Source organism: Hippichthys cyanospilos, chromosome 12, assembly GCF_059441005.1.
Source record: "Hippichthys cyanospilos isolate Australia breed blue-spotted pipefish chromosome 12, RoL_Hcya_1.0, whole genome shotgun sequence".
Classification (NCBI taxonomy): Eukaryota; Metazoa; Chordata; class Actinopteri; order Syngnathiformes; family Syngnathidae; genus Hippichthys; species Hippichthys cyanospilos.
This window is the reverse complement of record NC_142380.1, coordinates 7,797,981-7,819,960: the sequence shown is the minus strand read 5'-3', so window position 1 is coordinate 7,819,960 and position 21,980 is coordinate 7,797,981. Positions and strand designations below refer to the sequence as shown.

General features: G+C 43.3%; 1 protein-coding gene across 6 annotated transcripts in view; it reads right to left on the bottom strand.

Annotated features, from left to right (window-relative positions):
- LOC148414687 (receptor-type tyrosine-protein phosphatase mu) overlaps positions 1-21,980 on the bottom strand; it is a 148,960-nt gene that overhangs the window by 90,730 nt on the left and 36,250 nt on the right. For all 6 annotated transcript variants that reach the window (XM_088429132.1, XM_088429130.1, XM_088429134.1 and 3 more), the window contains exons 3-6: positions 13,471-13,745; positions 7,598-7,676; positions 3,674-3,789; positions 1,837-2,011 (exon numbers count right to left, since the gene is read on the bottom strand). In XM_088429132.1, coding sequence (XP_088285258.1) covers positions 1,837-2,011; positions 3,674-3,789; positions 7,598-7,676; positions 13,471-13,745 — 645 coding nt within the window. The remainder of the gene's footprint in view (positions 1-1,836; positions 2,012-3,673; positions 3,790-7,597; positions 7,677-13,470; positions 13,746-21,980) is intronic.

Below are 21,980 nucleotides of genomic sequence, written 5' to 3'. Positions count from 1 at the left end.
CGCTTGTTTTATGGCAGCGGCTATGGAGATAAGAGATGACACTTTAGAAATGTGAAAATGTCATTTTTCTTCCCAGGCAAGAACCAGATAACATATTTACCAAAAAGGCATCTCACAGTTATTTTTTTAAAGTCTGCTCTTGCAAAGTGCTTTTTAGAGGGGTCTGTGTGTAGAAAAATGTGTGTTTCAGTGGGGTGAGAATAAAACACCCTTGCACCTCTCTAAATGTGGTGTCAATTTCATGATGATTGACTCAACATTGTACAACAAATTCCCAAATAGTGGACGGAAGGGTATTAGTAGGAATTGCCACTAAAATCTTTAAATTGATTTGTCACTGTTTTGAAGGGGAAACTGTCTGGCCTCATTTTGAGGTATTGATACTTTTTGATAGCAGTATCAGCTGCTCCCTTGGAGCCGTTCTATGATCAAAAGTAGAAACGACAAATTAGTTTATTCTCGGCATTTTTTAAGGAAAATGCTAGAACTATATATGTCCATATAGGTGCTACCAGAGGAAGGGGTTTAAGAAACAATCACAGGAAAGTAAAATCACAATGACACCTGCTTGAGTAACAAAAGAGAAATCACATTGACCAGATTTTTGTAAAGTTTAGCCCAAACTGGAAACCAAACCAGAATAGACTATCTTCTGCAATATACTGCACACGCATTACGTCCAAAACAATTCTTTTGTACTATCTAAATCCTCACAGTGAAGTATACTTTGTAGCAAAATCTACTAAAACCTCACAAGAGGCTCCCATTTTTTTTAAGTCAATTCTTAACAGAGAAGGCTGATCTGGGTTATTAGACGTTATCTCCCTCGCCCACTCTCGCTTGTGTCCATTCTGGCGTGATTGACACAGCTCGATCTGCAGCAGCAGGATTAAACCTATCAATCACATGAGGCTCGGAGACAAAAAAAAAAAAAAAAGAGAGAGAGAACGATACAGGAGGAGGAGAGGGGTGAAAAAAATCAAGGCAGTAAATTCAATTGAGAGCACACGGAGAAGATTGAGGTGAAGAAATATAGGAGGCCATTACCGGACGACTATAGGGGCTGTAAGGAAAGTGAGGCCTTGCAGCGAAAGACGACTCCATAAATTCATATCAAATGACTGTAGGAGTCAAACATCAGTGAGGCTACTGTAAACCCGCCCGCCGCTCGCCTTTGTGATCCTTTAAAGCGCCATTGTGCTCAGTCAAGGACAGCCCCTATTTTACAGTGGAATAGTCCTCCAGATAACAAATCAACATAAAAAAGGGAGGGGGGCGCTTGGGGGAGGGGGGGTTAAAAGTGCCCTAAAGTCTGTTTACGCAGCGTTTGCTTCCTGTTCATCACATACCGACTTTGCATGAAGGTCAGTGCAAGGCTCAATTTAAAGAGTCTCCAAATACCAGACGGCTGTCCAATGAAAAAACATAAAATGTAGCAAAAATGATAATGAAACAGGAACAAGGTTTGGGTAACAATGACATCCTCCCAACTAGGGATGGATGTGTAGCCGTATTTTAATGTACTCGATACTTAAGGAAAATGCCAATTCTGGCCACCAATACTTAAGGTAAACAAATAAATCATTCTCCAAATCTCCACACCAGTAGTTGGCGCTATAAACGCGGCAGTTTGAGTACACGTATCAGAAATAACTTGTTACCAATTTTGCATGGTTTGCATGAGTAACACTTAAACACTCGCAATAGACTTTTTTTTTTTCCATAAACCGTCATCACAGTATGAACTCGAGGAAACTTTTCGGGTTCGGTAAACTTTTTTGCGGGTCTTTCGTTTTCATCGGCTCGAGGACCGAACGGTCCTGAAACAACACTCACGTTTTATGGTCAGCTCGCCGTAGTTGGACACGCCGACCCCTTTGTCGGAATGGACGATGCATCGGTAGCGGCCCGAGTCGCCCTTGGTGGTGTTCTCCACGTCGAAGGTGCCGATGAAGCGCCGATTGTTCCAAGGTTTGGTGGCCTTCATGGGGGCCTCCCTTCCACCCATTCCCTGTTAGAACACACACATGCAAGCGATTTCACTCGACTTTTGTTTGTTTGTCTCAATCCCCGTCGTGAGCGATACTTTAATCACACCGCAACGCACGGAGAGGCGGCAGCTTTTGCCCAGCTGTCACCCCAACAGTGGGCAGATGGGGGGGAGCATTTGTTCATTAGAAACGTTTCTTCACCGCTGTCACCGCGCTGGGATTCGGCCTAATGTTTGTTTTGCTGCTCTGCTGCTAATGAGGACGAATTTGCGAAAATGATGGAGTACCTGGCACGAGACCTTTCGGCCCGCCGATCGCAGCGCTGACGGCGCGCGTTAGCGTCACAGGCCGAAAAGGCTGCGGCTGCCAGATGCACTACCTTTGTCGCTCCAATCAAGGTCGAGCGCAGGTTGCAGTGTGCCCGATATAGAAGGCGCTCTCCGCAGAGCCGGCGTCTATGTGGGTTAAGAGCATGCGGCGGTGAGCTGACACCTGTAATCCCCTGCCTGCCAGCCAGCAGGTTACATCCAAGATGCAATGAAGCAATGTGTGAATGTCACAGCTTGAACTTTAGACTTGTCACTCAGGTTTCCAGACTGAAAAAAAGAAATGGGGGCTCGGAAGGTGTCTAGACCGAACGAGATGTAATGCTAGATTCAATTAACACCGAGGCGATGGAAGGCCGAATCAGGACCGAGACTCAAGCATTAGAATGAGCGCCGTGTGAATGTGAGGCAATGTAAAATCGACGACAAAAGACAAAAATCAACGCAAGACCAAAGCAAAGGTGGTGGAAGACTGAGTTAAGACAAAAACCAACACAATGCGAGACAGACTACAACTAGGGTATTTGAGACTAACCAAGTGAGCGGGTCAATACTGAGACCAAGAAAACGTGGGACAGTCATAACCGAGATGAGGCATTGTGCAACAGTCAGGTTTAAGACGGAAAAAACAATTCAATGCCAAGGCAGAAAAAAGTGAGACGGATTAAAGACCAAGACCAACGCGATGCAAGACCAAACCAAGATCATGACTGAGGCGGTGAGAATTAGATGTCAAGATAGAGACCAAAACAACGTGACATCATAAAGACTTGAGAGTCACTCAAGACCAAGAGTAAAGCAGTGTGAGACAGACTCAATTCCAAAACTGGTGAGTTGTGAGATCAGGTAAAATATGAGTCAAAATCATTTGAGTCAAGACTCAGACTAAGGAAATGTTCAGGGAAAAAAAAAAAAATATGACTAAAGCAATGCAAAAATGAAATTAAGTCAAAAACAGAGGGAATATGGCACAGAATAAAGACCAAGATCAAGAAAATATGAGTCAAGCTCAAGACCAACAAAATGTAAGTGTCAAGACCAAGGCCAAAAAAACATGAAAGATCAAGACGAGGAAAAAAAGTCAAGATCAAGAAAAATATTAAGATCAAGAGAATATGAGACAGTCAAAACCAAGAGCAAGAAAAACATGCAACAGTCAAGACAAAAGGCGAGAAAATGAGGGAAAAAATCAATAAGAAGCAACAAAGAACATCCAACCGGCTCATGTCAGAAACAGAAGAAATGTGAGACCGGGTAAAGGTTTAGACCTAGTAAAAACCAAGACCAAGGCTCTGTTATTTTGTCCAAGTTACGCTTAAAGGTTACCTTGTGCAGGGAAACGGATGAATGCCTCACCTGAAGCCAGAGGCGGAAATTGTCCCGCTTGCGTCCGTTGACGGTGCAGTGAAAAGACGCCGTCTGTCCAGCGTTGACCTCCACTCCCTTTATTGTCAAAAAGTGCGGCGTGTTCACTGAGAAACGACAAAAACGACAAGATGTTCATCAGGCGGGCACTTTGAATTCAAGGCAAGATTAAACAGTTCCCACACGAGGGAACTTATAACCTCTGCGGTGGCGCTCGCTTGTAAACTTGAGGATAGTAGACTCAAATGGATGCCGTACGTATACTTTAGTATTGGCCACCTCATGAAGTCTCGAGAACGAAAGCGGAAACCTAAATCTTCAGAACAAGTCACAAGAGGCCGTTCTGCTACTAATTGCACGGTCGCTTTACTTCCCCCTGCACAGTGAGTTAATGACACTCTTACAAAAGCCTTTTCGTATTGATTGTTCGGAATTAGGCCTACGGGTAAGTGCTAAGACCAGGGCAGGGATGGGGACTCGCACCTCGGACTCGTCTGAGACTTAAGGTGCTATTTTTGGGGGGGACTTGCGACTCTATTTAGACACGTCCACGAAAAGACTCAGACACTTTTTTGGGGACTCCTGACGAGTCTGTACGGTATGGCTTCCTGTCATTTTGTGCCAGGTCCACTGGAAACAAATTTGGGTGCAGTGTCTTGCTCAAGAGCACAAGGTCACCAGGGAAGGGATTGATGCTTGCTTCTGGATGGGAGCCCAACACTCGATTGCTCAATCATGCTGCCCACAAGTCTAAGTTATTAGGTCAGCGGTACTTTACAGGATACCATCAGTGCTGGATAGAGTCGATAAATATTTCCTGAAGCAGAAGTAACGATTTATTGTGTTACTGTTACTGAATTGAACTAAGTGCCTCAAGTAATAAAAGAAATAGATAAAAAGGGCACTTGGATAAACATCTAAGAGTTTATTGTCAGTAATAATTAACCATGAGCGATGATTTGGACTTGTGGTCAGGGACTTGGACTTGACTTAGAATTTTGATAAAAGACGAGACTTGACGTGGACTCGTGGTCAGAGGCTTGAAATGTGCTTTGGAGAAAGACTTGGAATTGACTTAGACTTGTGGGTCAGACCCTTGAGACTTCACTTGGACTTAGAGATGGTTCAAGGTGAAGATTACGGTTAGTGCTTGTGGTTAGCTTGGAATTCACTCGGACTTGGGGGTCGAATACTTGAGACTCAACATGGACTTGACCTTAGGGACTGGTGCTCATCTCCGAGCTATGGTTCATGGCTGAGAAGTTAAAGTAAGGATTAGTCTTAGGACTTGTGGTTAGTTTGGCATTGACTTGAAGTTGTGGGTGAAAAGGCTTGAGACTTGACTTGATCTTGGCCTTAGAGAGTGGTGCCTTTTTGAGGTTATGGTTCATGGTTGAGAAGTTAAAATAAGGATTACTATAAGGACTTGTGGTTACTTTGGAATCGACTTAGACTTGTGGGTCAAAGCCTTGAGACCTGACTCTGACTTTGCCTTAGAGACTTGTGCCCATCTTTGGGTTGGGATTCATGGCTCATGGGTTAAGGTATGAATAAGGGTTAGGGTTTGTGGTCAGGGCTATGCTTGGGTGGGATTTGGAGAACAAGTTTTCGGGATTACGATTTAATCATAAAATGTAGTTAGCAAAAGTGTGTAAAAGGCTAGCCTTGGTGTTAAAGTTTATATTTGAGCTGTCGTTTAACTTAACACCAGCCCTGAATCCAACCAAGTGAACTTCCAAAAGCATGCTTCTCCTTTCCAAACGGGGCTCATTATCATTAGAGCATCGGATATTCGTCGGGAAACAACTTATGTGGAACATTTTTGATGAGTGCAGGGAAAAAATAGGGCAATCTCGCAGGGCGACCTTGATTTGAAACGTAACCGAATCTCTAAAGACTGTGGAAAGAAAGTCTAATTCTATCGCTTTCATCGCTAAGAGTTCCACTTGTGCTTTAGATTCTTTTTTTTTTTTTTTTTTTTTACTACCATCCTTCAGCAGCGTCCTTTGTCATTCTAGCGAAAGCCAAAAAAAGACAAGTCAATTCCCCCCCCCCCATCGGGTTTAATGACAGGGGAGGGTCACGGCATAATCACACCTTTGTCTCGGAAATCCCTAATGGTTGAATAATTAGAAAATAAATGCTTTGGTGCGGTTGTCTATCAGTCAAAGAGAGCCGATTGCCGCTGAGAGGAACATTGATTCCGCCTCGTGCTTTTCCTCCTTCACATTTAAACATTGATCACGTCGCAAAAGACATCATCGATTGCCCCGGACGCATTCAGATGCAACACGTATAGCCGTACGAATCCATCGTATTGACACAACAGTTGTAGGAATTGGGCCACTTTCAAATGGTTAGCGAGTCATTAGCATTTAACAATCAGAGCGTGATACTTGCAGCTACTGTATGAAGGCCACAGCAAAGTCTCAATCAATGCATGAAAACCCATGCAGGCTATTGATTTAGACTTAAAGATCAGAGTGTGAAGAAAAGCTCTTAGTGTAAGGCAGGGGTTTGAAAACAGCAGCCCCTCGCACAAAGTTACTAGCGAGCGTTATTTAAAAAAAATAAAAATTGAACTCATATTAGGGCCCAAAAGATTTTTTTCGGTCATTCCATGCTATCACGATTTTAACTCAAATAATAAATAATAGATAATGATAATGTTTAGTCAACAAATTAATCCTGTGAAAAACGTTCCAACAACAATAAGGCATACAGATTTTAAATTTGTTAAATTGGTAGAGGAAGGTTTTTTTTGTCTTTTATTACATAGGCTTTTTTCATTTATTATACATGAGAAAATGAGTTTTGAGTTATTGATGAAAATATGAATTTGATAAATGTGTATTTTGGCATTCTCCAAAAACAACCTCCTTAAAGTGACACTGCGCATGCCTGTTTTTCATGAAAAATGAATACATTAACGCAGGAAGAGGAGTGTGTATTACTGCATTTACCGCAATGCCCCTAAAGCTCCCACATGTGCATGCGAAAAATCACACATACTCCCTTTAAGGTCTTGACTTTCATTTCCCAGCAGGCAAAAGGTTGAAATTGTTATCGAAGTGTATGAGAAAAAGCGAGTAGTAGACGAAGATAAATCTGTGAAAACTAAATGCGTTTTTCTCAAAACTATGGATTTTAACTTGGCAACATTCAAATTGCTATAACTTCATGGGCTACTTCCATGTATCACGTATAATTATAAAGTATAGCATTGAATATATCACTCTCAGTTTTCATTTTCAGAGCCATAACCCCGGTTTTGTGAAAATGCATCACATACATACATATATATACATATATATATATATATATATATATATATATATATATATATATACATATATATATATATATATATATATATATATGGCTATAAAAGAAGCCAGTTGTGACTTTTGCAGGGGCTGGGGGTGCTGCAAATTTCGATGGATTTTTTAGTGGCTTAAAAGTTTCACAGAGAATTTTTATTTTAACGTTCCCATATGGACTAAGAAGACTCCTGCGCACACAGATGAATAACGGAATCCTGACAAGGCCTCACGGTCCCAAAAGCAGCAGCCCAAAATCCGCAGTCGGAAAGTCCTAAATTTGCTGCTCCTTGCAGCAGTATGTATCGGGTAAATCGAACAGGAGTTTGAGCGCCTAAGAGATGAGCTGCTTTGCTGAAGATCCTTAAGGGATGAGAGAATGAAGACGGTATTTGTTTTTCATTCTCTCTCGCTCAGACATCTCGAGCGAACGGCCCGCTCGTAAATCTTAGGGGAGCGCCATTCTCCCGCTGCCCTTTGTTTGACGAGTGGGCCTTGAAGAGAACAACAGTGTATATTTGGAAGAGTGTCATGCAAAGGACAATGTCTTTTTGATGATGTTTGATGATGGGGAAGAAGAAAAGGGAGGACTCACTGCACTGATGGCCTTGGACCAGGACGTCTTTGATGGCCAGCATGCCGCGCTGGCCGGAGGTTACCGCTTCAAATGCGATCTGGGGAGCAGAACCGAGACTCATAAGGCGGGCCATCAAAAAAAAAAAAAAAAAAAAAAAAATCAGACGCTACCTGAGCGCTCAGGAGAGAGAGTCCATTGCATTATTTTGGCAATACATCTACGCTAATGTGCATTGTGACATGCAAGACAATCATTTCTGTTTCTTTCCTTGTTGCTTTGTCTGCTTTGTCATCCAGGTCCAATTGGCTTTCCTTGTCAAGCAAGGTCACCTTCACAGGTCAGTCAATTGGACTTGCTTTGTCAAATGGTGAAGGCTTATCTAGGTTTTATACAGACGCACGTTGTCTTTGGTGACACAATCTCCTAGCAGACCAGCGAGAAATCAAACTGATGTTAGACCACGTATCTTTTGGAGTTCCTGAATACCCCTTGGGGAGCATGAAGGCCTTCAGGGGTAACTGGAGTCTCTTTCAGTAAATCAATGCATTGACAGGAAGAATACAGTTTTCTTTTCAAATCAGGGGAAAGCGAATTGGAACATGAAGGAACTTATTGCTAAATTGTCTTCTAGTGGCTTCTTTGCAAAAAGTCGTGCACCTTCATTTTGTCAAACTTTATATGGATGTGTATTCTCATTAGTGATAATTTTCCAGCAGACAAGCTGGAAATGAAACAAGAAGGCATTTGTTTTGCAATCAAATTTCATGCTTTGTAATGCAATGGCAGGAAAAAGAGGGTTTTCTTTTCAAATTAAGAGCAAATGAACTGCAACATGAAGCAACCTACGGCTAATTTGTGTTCAAGTGAATCATTCGCAAAATGTTGTACACCTTCATTTTGTTAAGGTTTGTATGGATGTGCGTTGCTATTAGTCACACATTTTTCCACCAGACAAGCCAGATATAAAGTGTCGGCACCTCAGAAGGTATGTGAGATTTGAACAGCGTTTCTGCTGCATGCTTTTTTAACTCCATGACAGGAACAGTACATTTTTCTTTTCGGATGAAGAGCAAATTAATTGGAACACTTGGCATCGGAGGTTTTCCTCATTTTATATTAATTTCATATTAATCTATGGCTTGGCCAAAAGCCAAGGTAATATGATTCTCAATAATTTTTCGCAAAGCCTCCTAAGGAGAAACCTCTCACAACACCCCCCATTCACCACATCGACTATGAATAACATAATTATCTTTAAAAAATGGATTACACATAAAACAGTAAGATTGATGAAGGGAAAAAAACCCAATATGAATCAACTTTGAACAATTGTTAACTATTTTACAGAATTTATACATGTTACAGATTAGTGCAAAACTGAAAAAAAAAGATGCCAATCCTTATGTTTTTGCAATTACACTCCACATGGTTAAAACAAAGCCTTTTCCCTGGGGTCACAACCGGCCGCCGTTTCGAGAATTTAGAGCAAGGGATAACATTTTGAATTCAGCGCTTATCGAAACTTCCCAAGTGAAGAACATCGTGGTGTCTGTCTACTGACAAATGTGCACAGCTGCTGTGCCAAGTGTTCCTCCTCTAGCGTGTTAGCCATCTCGGTGAGCGAACTTTATAATAAAGCGCTCCTGAGTGTCACGTTGGAACCCGTGTGACCCCCGTTGCGAGGCAGGAGCTGGCGGCTAAAAAACAAATGGTCGGCAGGCCTGTCTGAGGGCGTGCCCCTCCAGAATGTCAGAGTTATTTACTTGCTGCTCTACGCTTGCGATTAAAAAAGGAAAGAGAATGTGTGCGCCTTGGCAATCTCAGGGTGGGGCGCTTTGCACGCCCTGCTGCTACACTTGGCCCGCATTCCACTGGTGCATATATTCAAACGTATGCGTGAGATAGCATTAGGGCCAAACATAACATCTCAATTTTAAACAGTCATTCTAAACAACTTTAATTGAGGTAATAAACCCGACAAACGGGTATGATATAACTAAATACATACTATACCTAAACCTGCATTTTTTTTTAACATTAACAAAAGAAAAAAGCAATTTAAATCAACGTTCAATAACCGTGAATTATTTTTACAGCGTTTATAGGGGTCGCAGCTTCGTCTAAAACTGAAAAAAATAACCAAGCGCATTGAAGTGCAAGAAACAAAAAAAAAAAAAAAAGAAAAGAAAATTCCTATTTTATTGCAATTGCACCGCATTACAAAAACAAAGCCTTTTCCCTTGGGTCATCCCCCTCAGCATCAACTTCAATTGCAATACTGAAAAAAAGAATCAGTGGAATAAGAAAAATATTGGTGTAAAACATGCAAATCATTAGAGCTAATTGTAGACCTATTTGGACGTGGGATTGCGGGAATGGTGAAAGTCAGCTGAACATTTTCAAATACAAATAGGAACGCCTTTTTGAAAACCCCTCTGGGGACGTATCGGTATTTTTGGGGTGAAAATGTGGAATTGTGGTAAACTATAAAAGCAATAAATAAGAAAATTAATAGCCCATGAAGCGTGAATGTTTGGAACATGTTGAAGTTAGAATAGTTTGAATCTGTCAAGAAATATAGCAGTCAAAATACAATATAATAATAAAAATATAGGTAGATAATGTTTGTCCCTTTTCCCCTAACCAATGCCAAACCCTTTCTTTCCCACGTCTAATGTTAAAAAAAAAAAACAGCCAAGAATAGGTTGCAGCGGGGGGGGGGGGGGGGGGGGGGGGGGGGGGGGGGGTGGTAAAAAGGTAAATGGCTGAATATAGCTAATGTGAAAGATGGCAATTATCATGATTAACTGGCAAGGAACAATCACATTCCAGTAATTGTATGACCCAATTTTCCACTATTTGTAGAGCAAACCATGAATGTCGAACGAACGGCGTTTGCTGGAGCCCGGCGCGAAGGAACGGTGCGGGTAATGATCTCCACACAACCCGCAGCCACCAAAACGCTTCATCCTGTCGCTAATTAACAACACGCCACTAATTATAGCTATCTTTAATTGCTTGCTAACCAACACAATTGTCAAAGGGAAGCCACCTCATATTTAATTAATATTTCATTAGCAGCTAGGCATTTTAGACGCCACTTACTTGGCGAGGTCATCCGGAGAACTTTCGGTTAACATTTTTTGGTGACGGGAAAAAAAAAAAAAAAAAAAAAAAACGCCACGCGCTCATCCGTCTTGATTTCGATACGGCGGCGGAGCCAATCAATGCGGCTGTAATGTACTACTTAGCAAGGTCCCTCGGGGAGCGGGGTGACGGCGGCCTTGGCCGGCCGCCCGTCCCTCTGACAAACGAGGGAGCTGAACTTTTTGCGGCGACGAGGCGCCCCCCCCTCGCGAATACCGGGTCAGGCCCAATTACGACGGGCGCTATCACGGAGGCAGGAATCAATTATATGGCGGCCATTAAGACGGGGGCTGACTGATGTGTGTTGCGCAAACAAAAGGATTTCAATTAGGCGGCCGGGTCCAGTTCATTTGTCTGATGGCGAGGCGCGAAGTGTTCGCCCTTTTAATTTCCTTTAAATTAGCCCGTAATGAGGCCATCATTGGCCGCCTCAGATATCCGCTTTCATATTTAATAATTGGGCGGCCTTATCTGAAGGCATCCAGCCTCCTCAATGACAATGTCGCGGCGACAAAAGGAATCCCAGACGCTCGGCTGACGTTTCGCCGCGGCCTCCTGAAGCAGGGGCATGCTAGCGAGGGCTGGCCGTGAAAAGGAATCCATTCGATGAATTTGTCACTTTAGCTCTGATGGCGTGAAATCGTTTCGCAAAATTTGTAGATTGCTGGTTTTACGACATGTTTACAATAGGCGCTAACTACTTAACTCACCGAAAGATGCGGAAAAATATGTCTTTGGGATTGAATGAATGGATTAATTTTTTGAACTTTTTTGATAATCAAGCAAAACCAGGGTCGAAATGACCCAAGAATATTATTGCTAATTCCGTGGGAGCAAAGGGAATCACAGGATTAGTCAGTTAGCAGGAGAACACACAATAAAACAAATTTTGCGGCTTTTAGATAATTATGCTTGATTCCGGGTCAAATTGACCCGCAGTGTTATTACTAATCCAGAGAAACAAACATAACGCACAGGTATAAATCAAGTGTTGCTTTTCTTTCTTTGAGAGAGGGTTTCATATCATGAAACTGGAACTTTTGCATAAATGCACACACTTATGGGTCAAATTGACCCAGAGGCATTATTGCTGTTCTTGAGTCATGAACATAAATCACTGGTTAAAACAAAACAATGTATTCGAAATATACATTGTTGGACATGGCTGGCTAAATATGTATAAATATTTTCCAGAACCCTCCAGCTATGTTTCTTTGCAACAAACAGAAAAAATGACCTTGGGTCACTTTGACCCAAAGCATGTTTTGTCACTGAAAATGTGTTACCACTGGGGATTTCAAAAACGTGTTCCTACTTGCAATATTTTTCTCATTCCACCATTTTTTGTCCTTCAAACACTTCTAATTTTCTCAACCCTTTCTCAGCTTTCCAAAATCCAAATACCTTTCCACCATTGATTTCTTCAGCTCAGAGATTTTTTTCAAATGTTAAAAAAAGAAAGTTATTTTCACATTATATATATATATATATATATGTTTTTTTTACAGTTTTTCTACAGTTTTTCTACAGTTTTTTAACATTTTTCTTTGACTGATTCAGACCATTCAGCTCACTGTTTTGCCCATAAAATCATGTACAAAAAAAAAAAAGTTGCAAGGTAGGTAGCAGAGCCTGCGATGAGCTCAAGTATCACTCCGCAAGCATTTCATCAGACTGGCAACGTGTTAATTTGTCTGATCAGGCAAAGGCAGCTATAGCTGGTGGACGTGGCTCAACTGTTGCCTTTCACTCTGCGGTGTCCACGCACCTCTCATTACGTGCCCTCTCCTACCTCGCGCTCGGCGGCGAGCAAGCCAGCGGTATCCCTTGTTAACCCAAGTCTCCGGCCGCACACCCGTCCCGGCCGGCGCATAATGAAATAATTCACCCGGGGAACGTCCGGCTCCCCCCCCCCGTGCGGAGGTGAAGGGGTCTCTCCGCATCAATTAACATGCGGCGGGCTCGGGGAACAAGCCCGGCGAAAGACTAATAGGGAGGCGAGTGTGAAATCACCGTGCCCCGGCCGCCGCTGATGCGCACCGGTAAGTGAAAATGAGTTTCAGAAATAGGGCTGAGATGGAGGAGCGTGTGATGGGATTACCATGGATACGGAGGTAGCCTCGGGAATCAATACCAGGTGTTTTCAATGGGACCCTATTGTTTGGCTCTCCTCAAAAGAAGCACCGTGTCCACCGCCGGCTTGTTAAGAGCTTTTAATGACTTTGGCGTCCACGCAAAAGGCGCTACGCGATGACTCGTCTTGTTATTTATCATAAGAACGATGTGGCTTTTGCAAGGCCGATACTGATACGGATTATCAGTTGGCAAGGAGACGCTATTCATTTTGATTGGAAATAAAGCCGGGGGAATAGATTGGATTCTTTCGATCGATTTGTCTTTTTAAAAATCGAAGATAGGTGAAATTTAGGTTTTGCACAATTCTTGACAGTGACTACATTAAGGAATTTTAGCAAGTTATGCACGAGCTATGAATAGCGATTTTTTTTTTGCACAATCTATGAATGTCCACTGTAGTGGACAGCAGTTTTTGATCTCTATTATTTGTACTCTATAGAGGACATCCTGGCCTTTCCATTGATGTCTCAAATGTTTAGCCGGGATGCAATTTGGACACAATTTGGACAAAATGAACACAACAATGGACACATATGAATAGGCTGGCTCTCAGGAGGATTAAAAAAGAAGAAGAAAAAAAAAAACAACCAGTGCTCGGGTTTCCTCACCTGGTAGAAGTTTGGCCAGTAGGTGCTGACGGCCAGCTCCACCTGAGCCCAGGCGCGAGACGCCGGGGCCGACACGTTCCACACGGGCGTTCCCATGGGGCTGTTGTTCTCCTTGATGTAGACGTTGAGGTGGCCCGGGTGGCTGTTGTCCCGCCCGCCCACGTAGTAGTGGAAGATGACGCAGTGGGTGTCGTTCTCTCGCAGCTGGGGGGTCAGCAGTAAGGCCTTCTGCCCGGAGAATCGTCCGGAGGTGTTGACCATCATGAAAGCCGTACCTGCCAAGCGGACCAGAAGTGACGTTAGCGACCTTGGGTCTCGCCTGACGCTTACGTCTTCTACGGCTCCAACCTTGGGGATTTGCGTTATCGGATTTATTTATTTATTTATTTTTATGGCAAGACTGCAAGCTTCACTGACTGACTTGAAAACTCTTGTGAACATGTCTTTTTTTCCTTCTTTTTTTGGATCTACTCATGATAGGTGGACTGAAAAATGAAATGTTGTTTTTCACCTGTCATTCGGGACGATTAAGATTCTATCTATCTATCTATCTATCTATCTATCTATCCATCCATTTTTATCAATTGATAGATCTAGCTCGTTAGCATCCATTTAGCTTCCTATCTTGATCAATCGATAGAGCTATCTAGTTAGCTAGCATCCGTCTGTCCATCCACTCGTCCAGCATTCTGCCATTTTTGCCAAGCGAGCTTCGATTTTTGAAACGACGAACGAATCGAATTCATTGCACGTTTGTATGTCACTAACGGAAAATGTCCATAGGTTACTGCAATTCACTAAATTTTGCATGCTCCCAGCACACGCAATAGCAAAAATCCTCAATTCTCCCAATCTTGCATCACCTCGCTGCAGAGTAAATCAAAGTCTCTCTAGTTCAGGTTTGTTTCTGATGGACCTGGGCAGAAATGGTCAAAATCAGCCTAAAATGACCTTTTCAAAGCAAAATGGCAGACTTTTCGTGTCTGTTCAGGCATGGCTTCTTCTCAAAAATGTCATGTTGCTAAGGGAAACTAGCTTGGTGGGGGTGTTTTTATAACGAGTCATCAAAGTTGGCTGCCATTATTCTGCCCACACGCAACAATCAAAACTTCAAAATCTCCAAATTTAACATTGGCCATCTGTCGAGTACATGGAGCTCAATTTTGATTGTAATAGGACCAGGGCTTTTCTGAAGGACCACTAGAATGGAAAATGACTTCAAGTCAAAAAGTCGGACTTTCGCTCTCTCTATAACAGTAACTAAAAAATAACAGCCGGTGCTGATTTAATGAAAGTAAATCAATTACTTTAAGTACTTATGTACTTTCAGTGGTTCTGTACTAGAGTAATTGAGTATTTTATGTACTAAATTTACAAGCAATTACTTTATACATTAAAGTAACTAATATTGATTGCACATTAAAGCAGGTGTCAAACTCGAGGTCCGAGGGCAAGATCCGGCCCGCCACATCATTTTGTGTGGCCCGCGAAGTGCTAATTATGACTTCAGGTTTCTGGCTAAAATGCGAAATTTTCAAGTTGCCTTTAACATATGTTTAAAAAAAAAATGCTAATACCCCTTTTGAACAGTTTTTAGCAGCCTCTGCTTTTAAAATGTGGAAATGTGAGATGCTCATACCTCAAACTGATTTGACGCCACAGTCATAACGGCCCTCTGACAAAAACTAGAACTACAATGTAAGTTTGACACCCCTGCATTAAAGTAATCAATATTGATTACTTTATAAATGAATCAATATTGATTTAGTATCTAAATTGTCAGTTACTTTAGTGTTTCATGTACTTAGTTTATGAAGTATTGAATTATTTGGTACTTCAGTACCTAAAGCATAGGTGTCGAACTCCAGTCCTTGAGGGCCAGCATCCTGCATGTTTTCCAGTTTTCTCCCCCCCAACACACCTGATTCAGATGATTAGCTTATTAGCAAGTTCTGCAGGAGCTTGTAAATAATCATAATCATTTGAATCAGGCGTGTTGGAGAGTGAGGGTTTGAAAAGATCCAGGATGTCGGCCCTCGAGAACTGGAGTTGGACACCTGTGACCTAAAGCAATAAACTACGACGCTTGAAAAAGTTTGAAAATAAATCAATAAACGTACAAATGCCTTTGGGATTGAATGAGTTCGTTCAAGAAGCCGTTTTTAGATCCTCCCTTTAGCCCAGCCTTTCTCAAATAGCGGGAACCAGTTTACGGACTGAGAAAAACTAAGTTGAGGACTCTGCGGCCGTGACTCCTTTCTACGCCTCCCCTCACTCCGGCTCGGTGTTGTAAACACGACAGAAGCGCTCCACCCCGCCCGCGCCCCAACTGGCTCGTTATCTCAAGTCGGAGACAGATGGAATCGTCGAGCGTTACGAGCGCGGCACAACAAGACAAGCGGGGCGCGCTCGACTCATTGACTGAACAAATAGGCTATTGTGAGAGAGCGGCGGGCTGAGGCCGCCGATGCGCTTGGTGATATTCGCCCGCCGCCGTGCTCCAGCCTGTCGCTAGACACCGGCTAGAACGGCGGAGATTCTAAGCGTTCGGCTCTGCCTCACACAGCAGAGGAGAAAGAAAAAGAAAAAGTGACAAAAACGAACGTGTCGTCTTGTCCGTTGGCCGGTGTAATATTTCTCACTTGTGTTTTATTGGCACCACGCGAGGGGCATTAGTTTAACTTTTAATATCCAAGCCAAGCAATAAAAGCTAAATGGGGGCACGTATTGATTTCCCATCACATCCTCCCGCTCTCTCGCGGAAAGAAAACAGTCCCCGCGAATATCTTTCATCTTTAGGCTGCCCCGTTTTGTATTCTTATTCATGGTAAGAGTCGGAGAAGTCCATTTGTCAAGAGATAAGAGCAATTTCTCATTAAGGCACTCTGTTCTCAGGACGCCTCTGCAGACTTATTAACCGGCTTTTCCTATTCTACTGTAATTATGGCTTTAATTTAGAATGGCCAGGATAAGATTATCCTTTATTCAGCGGAGGTACTCTATGTTCAATTTATGCTCCAGTTGGCCGTCAGTTTCGCGATAACACTCAAATCTTCAGGTCACATCTTGAGTCTTTGGTTGAGGAGTGCATCAATGTAGCCTGAAAAACAAAGCGGAAAAAAGAAATTCACTGACATCGACAGCTACGGAGGTCTGTCAAAAATCCACTTTGACTGGGCTGGCAGTGAATGAAAATAAAATGTCTATCATAAGACCTAAATAAATGTCTCATGACTTTTCATGAAAACAAAACAGTTTGCTGTTTTGGTTCACATCCACCGTGATGTGGATTGGATCAATCAAAAGAGCAGAAGGGTCAATAAAGACAAAGGTCTTTGGCCGGCAGCTTCAGCCCTTTTTAAGGTCCTGGGAGAGGGTTAGGTCAATACTCAGAAGAGCAGAACTGTGTCGGGACACCAGCTACAGAAATTTAAGAGACCAGATTCCTTTAAGTCTTGTCAGGCGGTCTTCCTTTGGGAGCACTTTCAAGACGTGGGCAAAGCTTGACATTCTGATAGAGGCCCACGAATTCTAGACATTTGTGAGACGAGGGACTCCATGCGCTCGGGGTGTTACGCCGATTGTGCCAGGCCTCTTAAGTGGTCTTTTTCAAGATTTGGTGGATCTTGGGAACCTGGGATTTAGCTGGGTCAATACCCAAAAGCTCAGCAGAGCCACATGGCCACAATTATAGAAAGTTGAAAGAGTAGGTACCCTTTAGCATGGCATCATACTTGTCACGGGGATCTCATGAGATAGACGTTCTTTGGGTGGCAGTTTCAAGACTTGGACAGAGCTTGCGGACATGATGTAGTCTCTAGTGATCAAAATTCAAGAGGAGAGACCCGTTAGCAAAGCGCTCCATATGATGCGTAAACAATTGTGCTGTCTTCTTTTGGTTCAGCATCAGTAGCCTTAAAGATCCGATGGAGCTTGGGCACCTAGAATTGGGTTGGGGTAGTATCTAGAAAAACAGCAGAGCCACTAGATCTAGAAAATTCTAGACAGGGGAGGGGCCATTAGCAAAGCACCCCATGTACATGGCGTGTCACACCAGTTGTGCGGCCCCTTTTTGATGGTCATTTTCCAGTGCTTAGAGGACATGGAATTGGCTTGGGTCAATGCCCAGAAGATTAGAAGAGATACTCCGCGCCCTGAGCATTCCATCACATTTGCCGGGAGTATCACATCACGTGATTGGTCCGATTTTGGTTTGCTTTTTTAAGACTCGGGGGGCTTGGGGAGTTGGCAGGTGGTTGTTTTAATACCCAGAAGAGAAAAACCGCTTGGAAGCATAATAATGGAAATTTGAGAGACGGGGTGCCCTTTGGTTTTGCCGCAGGCCTCACAACACAAGTGTGGTCCCCCTTTAGCTGGCAGTTTCCAGCGTGGGGACCTGGAAGATGCTTGGTATGAATACCCAGATGAGCCAATGAGTCACTCGGGACTACGATTATAGTAATTTGAGAGATGAGGTGCCCTTTAGTCAGACAAGCCTCTTGCTGGAGGCGTTGCATCAGTAGTGCAAGTCAGTCCCTCTTTGGGCAGCAGTTTTAAGCGCGGAGGGGGGCCCAAAGTCGCTAGGTAGGAGCCACTCAGGATTACGATTATGAGAATTTGAGAGACTCGCGAGGTGTCCTGTCCCCTTTGCTTGGGGCCATCATGTCACTCGTGCTACCTCCTAAAACCTCAATGGGGTTCTGAGTGTAAAATTTAATCACCTCACAAACTATTAAAGGATCATTCTTCTTCTCTTCAGCAGGATGCTCCATTTTAATGAGAATAAATAAATCGTGCTTCTCAAGAATGTACGTGCTGCGCTACGGGGCCGTTTCCATGGCAACCGTACAAACCTCAGGATGCAACCGCTCCAGCGATGACCCAGAGCCAGCTGTTTTTTTTTTTTCCCTCTTTTTTGTTTGGCGTTTGATGAATAAGTTATGTAACAGGTGCAGCTCGGTTCAGGAGAGACGGAGAAGGTTGGGAACGGCCATCTGCTATCGGGAAGGTTAGATCCGGAGGCTAGTCGAGCATTCGGAGCCAAAGACGGCGACGGGGTAAGTGCTTCTAATGAGTGAGGCTGCCCAAATGACGAGCGTCGCCGTGCTTATATGTTGACTATTTCTCATGCAGGAAGCGAAGCTCCAAGCGGTTGTTGCGTTTCAGGTGTCGTGTGACGCGTGGCGGCGGCGGCTGATGTTTCCTTAATAATGCGCGGCCATCTGCCATGAGGCGAGGCATCAACACCTCTTCGCGACTTGATGAATTGTTGAGTTGTGGATCACGTTGCAAAGTCAAACTTCCATTCTGGCACTTTTGCGCGGCAGAGAAAAACTTTTCCTTAGTTACCTAGAGAAGAGAATAGAGCCTTTCGTGGGAGGTTAGGTTTTGTTTTTTGATTTTTAAATCGACTTCTTAACAAATAAATAACACAAATATTACTTTGTGTATATATATTCCACACATGCATAATGATAGTCTAGAAAACAAAACAACATGATTTGATGCCATATCTCAAAGAACCTTGGTATGACATCATGACAGTTGACCAAAAGACCAGCGGATTATCGGGACGAGATTAACCCAATGCAAATAGGCGGAATTCCTAACTTGAAAGACAAACGTTTCCCTTGAGTTTCTCACGTCGCCGTGCGAAGAGCGGCGACATTAACGTCAGTCTCATCTGGAGCCGGGGCACTTCATTTTCTAATCTAATTCATTTTTCATAGCCTGCCTGTGTGTTCTGCGCCTCATCATTGTAATGGAAGGTGAAGGTGGCCTACATTTGTAATAATGGGCAATGTGACGGTCTGAGGAGCAGAGTGAGGCGGCCTTGAGAGCGCGCTCCATTTTTAATTGATCTTCAACACGCCACCATTAAAGGCAAAAAAAAATAATTAAAGAATAGAGCGGCGGTGCATGAGCGCAGCGTTAACATATTGTCATTATCTTTTGCTCGTGTGCTTTTTCCAGCCAATTAGCTGGTGCTGGTTGTGGCGGGTCCACGGTGTGCGTGGTCATGGGGGCAGAAGACTGAATGGCGAGCAACGAGTGGTGAAGACCCCCCCCCCCCACCCTTTTCCGGTTTACTCACCTGTCACTTGGTTGCTAATTTACTGTCATTAATGATAAACTTTGATTGGATACAGTCCCGTCGAGTACACATGTCTGCCAAATCTTCACATCGCTTTGGCAACTATCTTGATGCCAAGGAACTATGTTGATGTGAACAGTGGAGCTTCATTTAGCTTGTTATATGGGTCATTTTTCATTTTAGCTAGAATTACACATAGCAAACAATTAGGGATGATCGAGTACCGATATCATATATGGATATCAGGTTGATACCCATCCTGATTTCAAGGTATCGGTATCTGCTCTCTTGCAGCTGATTTTACGATTGGTAACTAAAGACATACATGTCTCACGAATGCCCATTAAGTTGCAATGTCCCTATGGATAGAAAACAAAGATGATAGTAAATTGTCATTAATTGCAAGTAATCTTAAAAGAAAACATTATAGTGCACAGGTGTCAAAATTCAGTCTTCGAGGGCCGGTATCCTGCATGCTTTTGAACCTTTCCTCTCAAAGACACCTGTTTCAAATGAGTACGCTAATTTTACAGATTTTAATGCACATACAGTGAAACTTTGAAGGTCTGTTGCATCCTGAAGTTGTGCGTATTGGAATTTGACCAATAATTTAGGGCCGATGCATCGCTGGAGTCACACAAAGCCGTTGATTAAACATAACAGCATACAGCCAACATTTGAATTTCATTTGAATCTTTTTACGTGTTTTGTTCGTCTGGATTTTTTACCCATCTTTTTCGGATTCTGCCTTTTTTCAAGACCTACATCGTGGTTATCAAAATATCGCCTGACAAGCATCGACTATAAATCGGTTTTAAGCCGGGGTGAGACAAAATAACGATCGTGTAATGCAATAGGGCCGCTTTGATTGACAGGGATCAGATATTGATAAGGATCAACTAAGGTGGGACACACTATTGATATTGCACATCGCCGTGCAAGTAAACATGCAAACAGTGCTCTCAAATTGACGAAAAAAGTAATTGCAAAGATCAAAGGCTCCACTTGGAAGGTATTTAGTTGAATTTTGAGGCAAGTGATGCTTGGAGCAGAAGCTATCATTTGCAATAATGACGAGCGCTCATTATTTCTCCCGCGCTCGGGTCCTGAACTCGGAGAAAATCATTATGGGCGAGCGGGTGGGTGGCGCGGATGAGGAGGGGGCTGAAGGAAAATGAAGGGGCCCTCTTTCAAGCCCAAAAGCCGGCAGGTCTCATTTGCTCATAAAATTCAGAGAGGTCGCGGCGCTTGCCGCTCGGGAAATGTCAATGAAGACGAGGGCGTCTTGCGTGCCACCAATCAAAACGGCTCCGGCTACTCGTGAGGACCAGCATGAAAGGTGGCCCGATGAAAAGGACGGAGTACGTGCTCACCTCAAACCGTCAATCAGGACCACTGAGCCGGCCCTCTTTCTTCATTTCAAGCAACGATTCACCCCTATTACGTTCTCCGGTAGCCCTTATCCAAACTTTTGAAGCCGCGTGCCAACATCCCAACAAAACTGATTTAACATCCCCGTGCCTGTCAAAAACCGATTGTAAGTGACAAATAAAGACCCAGCGATTTGATTACACCTTGTTAAAACGGAAATTGAAACTAGACGCAGATAACTAGACTTGGAAACTAGACTCAGATTGTTAGACTCGGAGTCTATTCGGATAACGCTTGGCGCCGAAAGAGTTAAGTGCGGCAATAATATTGTGATTTATTTATTTGTTTTTTCCCACTGAAGATCCCAGAAAGGTATATTAATATTTTGTTATGTGTGGCATACTGGAAAAACAATAAAGGCTCACGTTCGGACGTCGCTGCAATCGTCACACTTTTTGATACAAACCGCCATTTGAGAAGGGTTATGTGGCCCTCAGATGAAAAAGTTTGGGGACGCCTGACCTAGAGCTTAAATAATGTAATATGAAACGCAAACTAACAGACCACAGCAACTGACAGTTCGTGCAGCAAAGCATTTCCGTTGGGATTCGGGTATCGACGGATTTCGTTATCGGCATCGGACCCGGCAACTTGCAACCCGGGTGGTGGCACCCTTCGTATGCGATTGATATTTGATTTGCCATCTTCGAATACGGTAAGTTCAATCGCTTTGACTACAATCAAAAGAAGTAAGGTGTCCGCGGCATTAGCGGCGGTGCGTTCAAGGAAGTTGGACTATGCAAATTCCTGTTTGTCCTGTTTAATCCTGTTTGTCCAAATCCATTGTGCAAACCTCATGCATGCGCAAACATCTCAAATCTCAGCACGCCGGAATTCATCGGCAAATGTACGGGGGATGACATAATTCGAGGTAGCGTTTGCTCCTCTAATCGTATAATGGGCTTTCTCCTTAACCTTGCCAACTCTGCGGCGGGACCTCACACAAACTTGTGAATGGCTCCAAAAGCAATTAGCTTATTTTTGT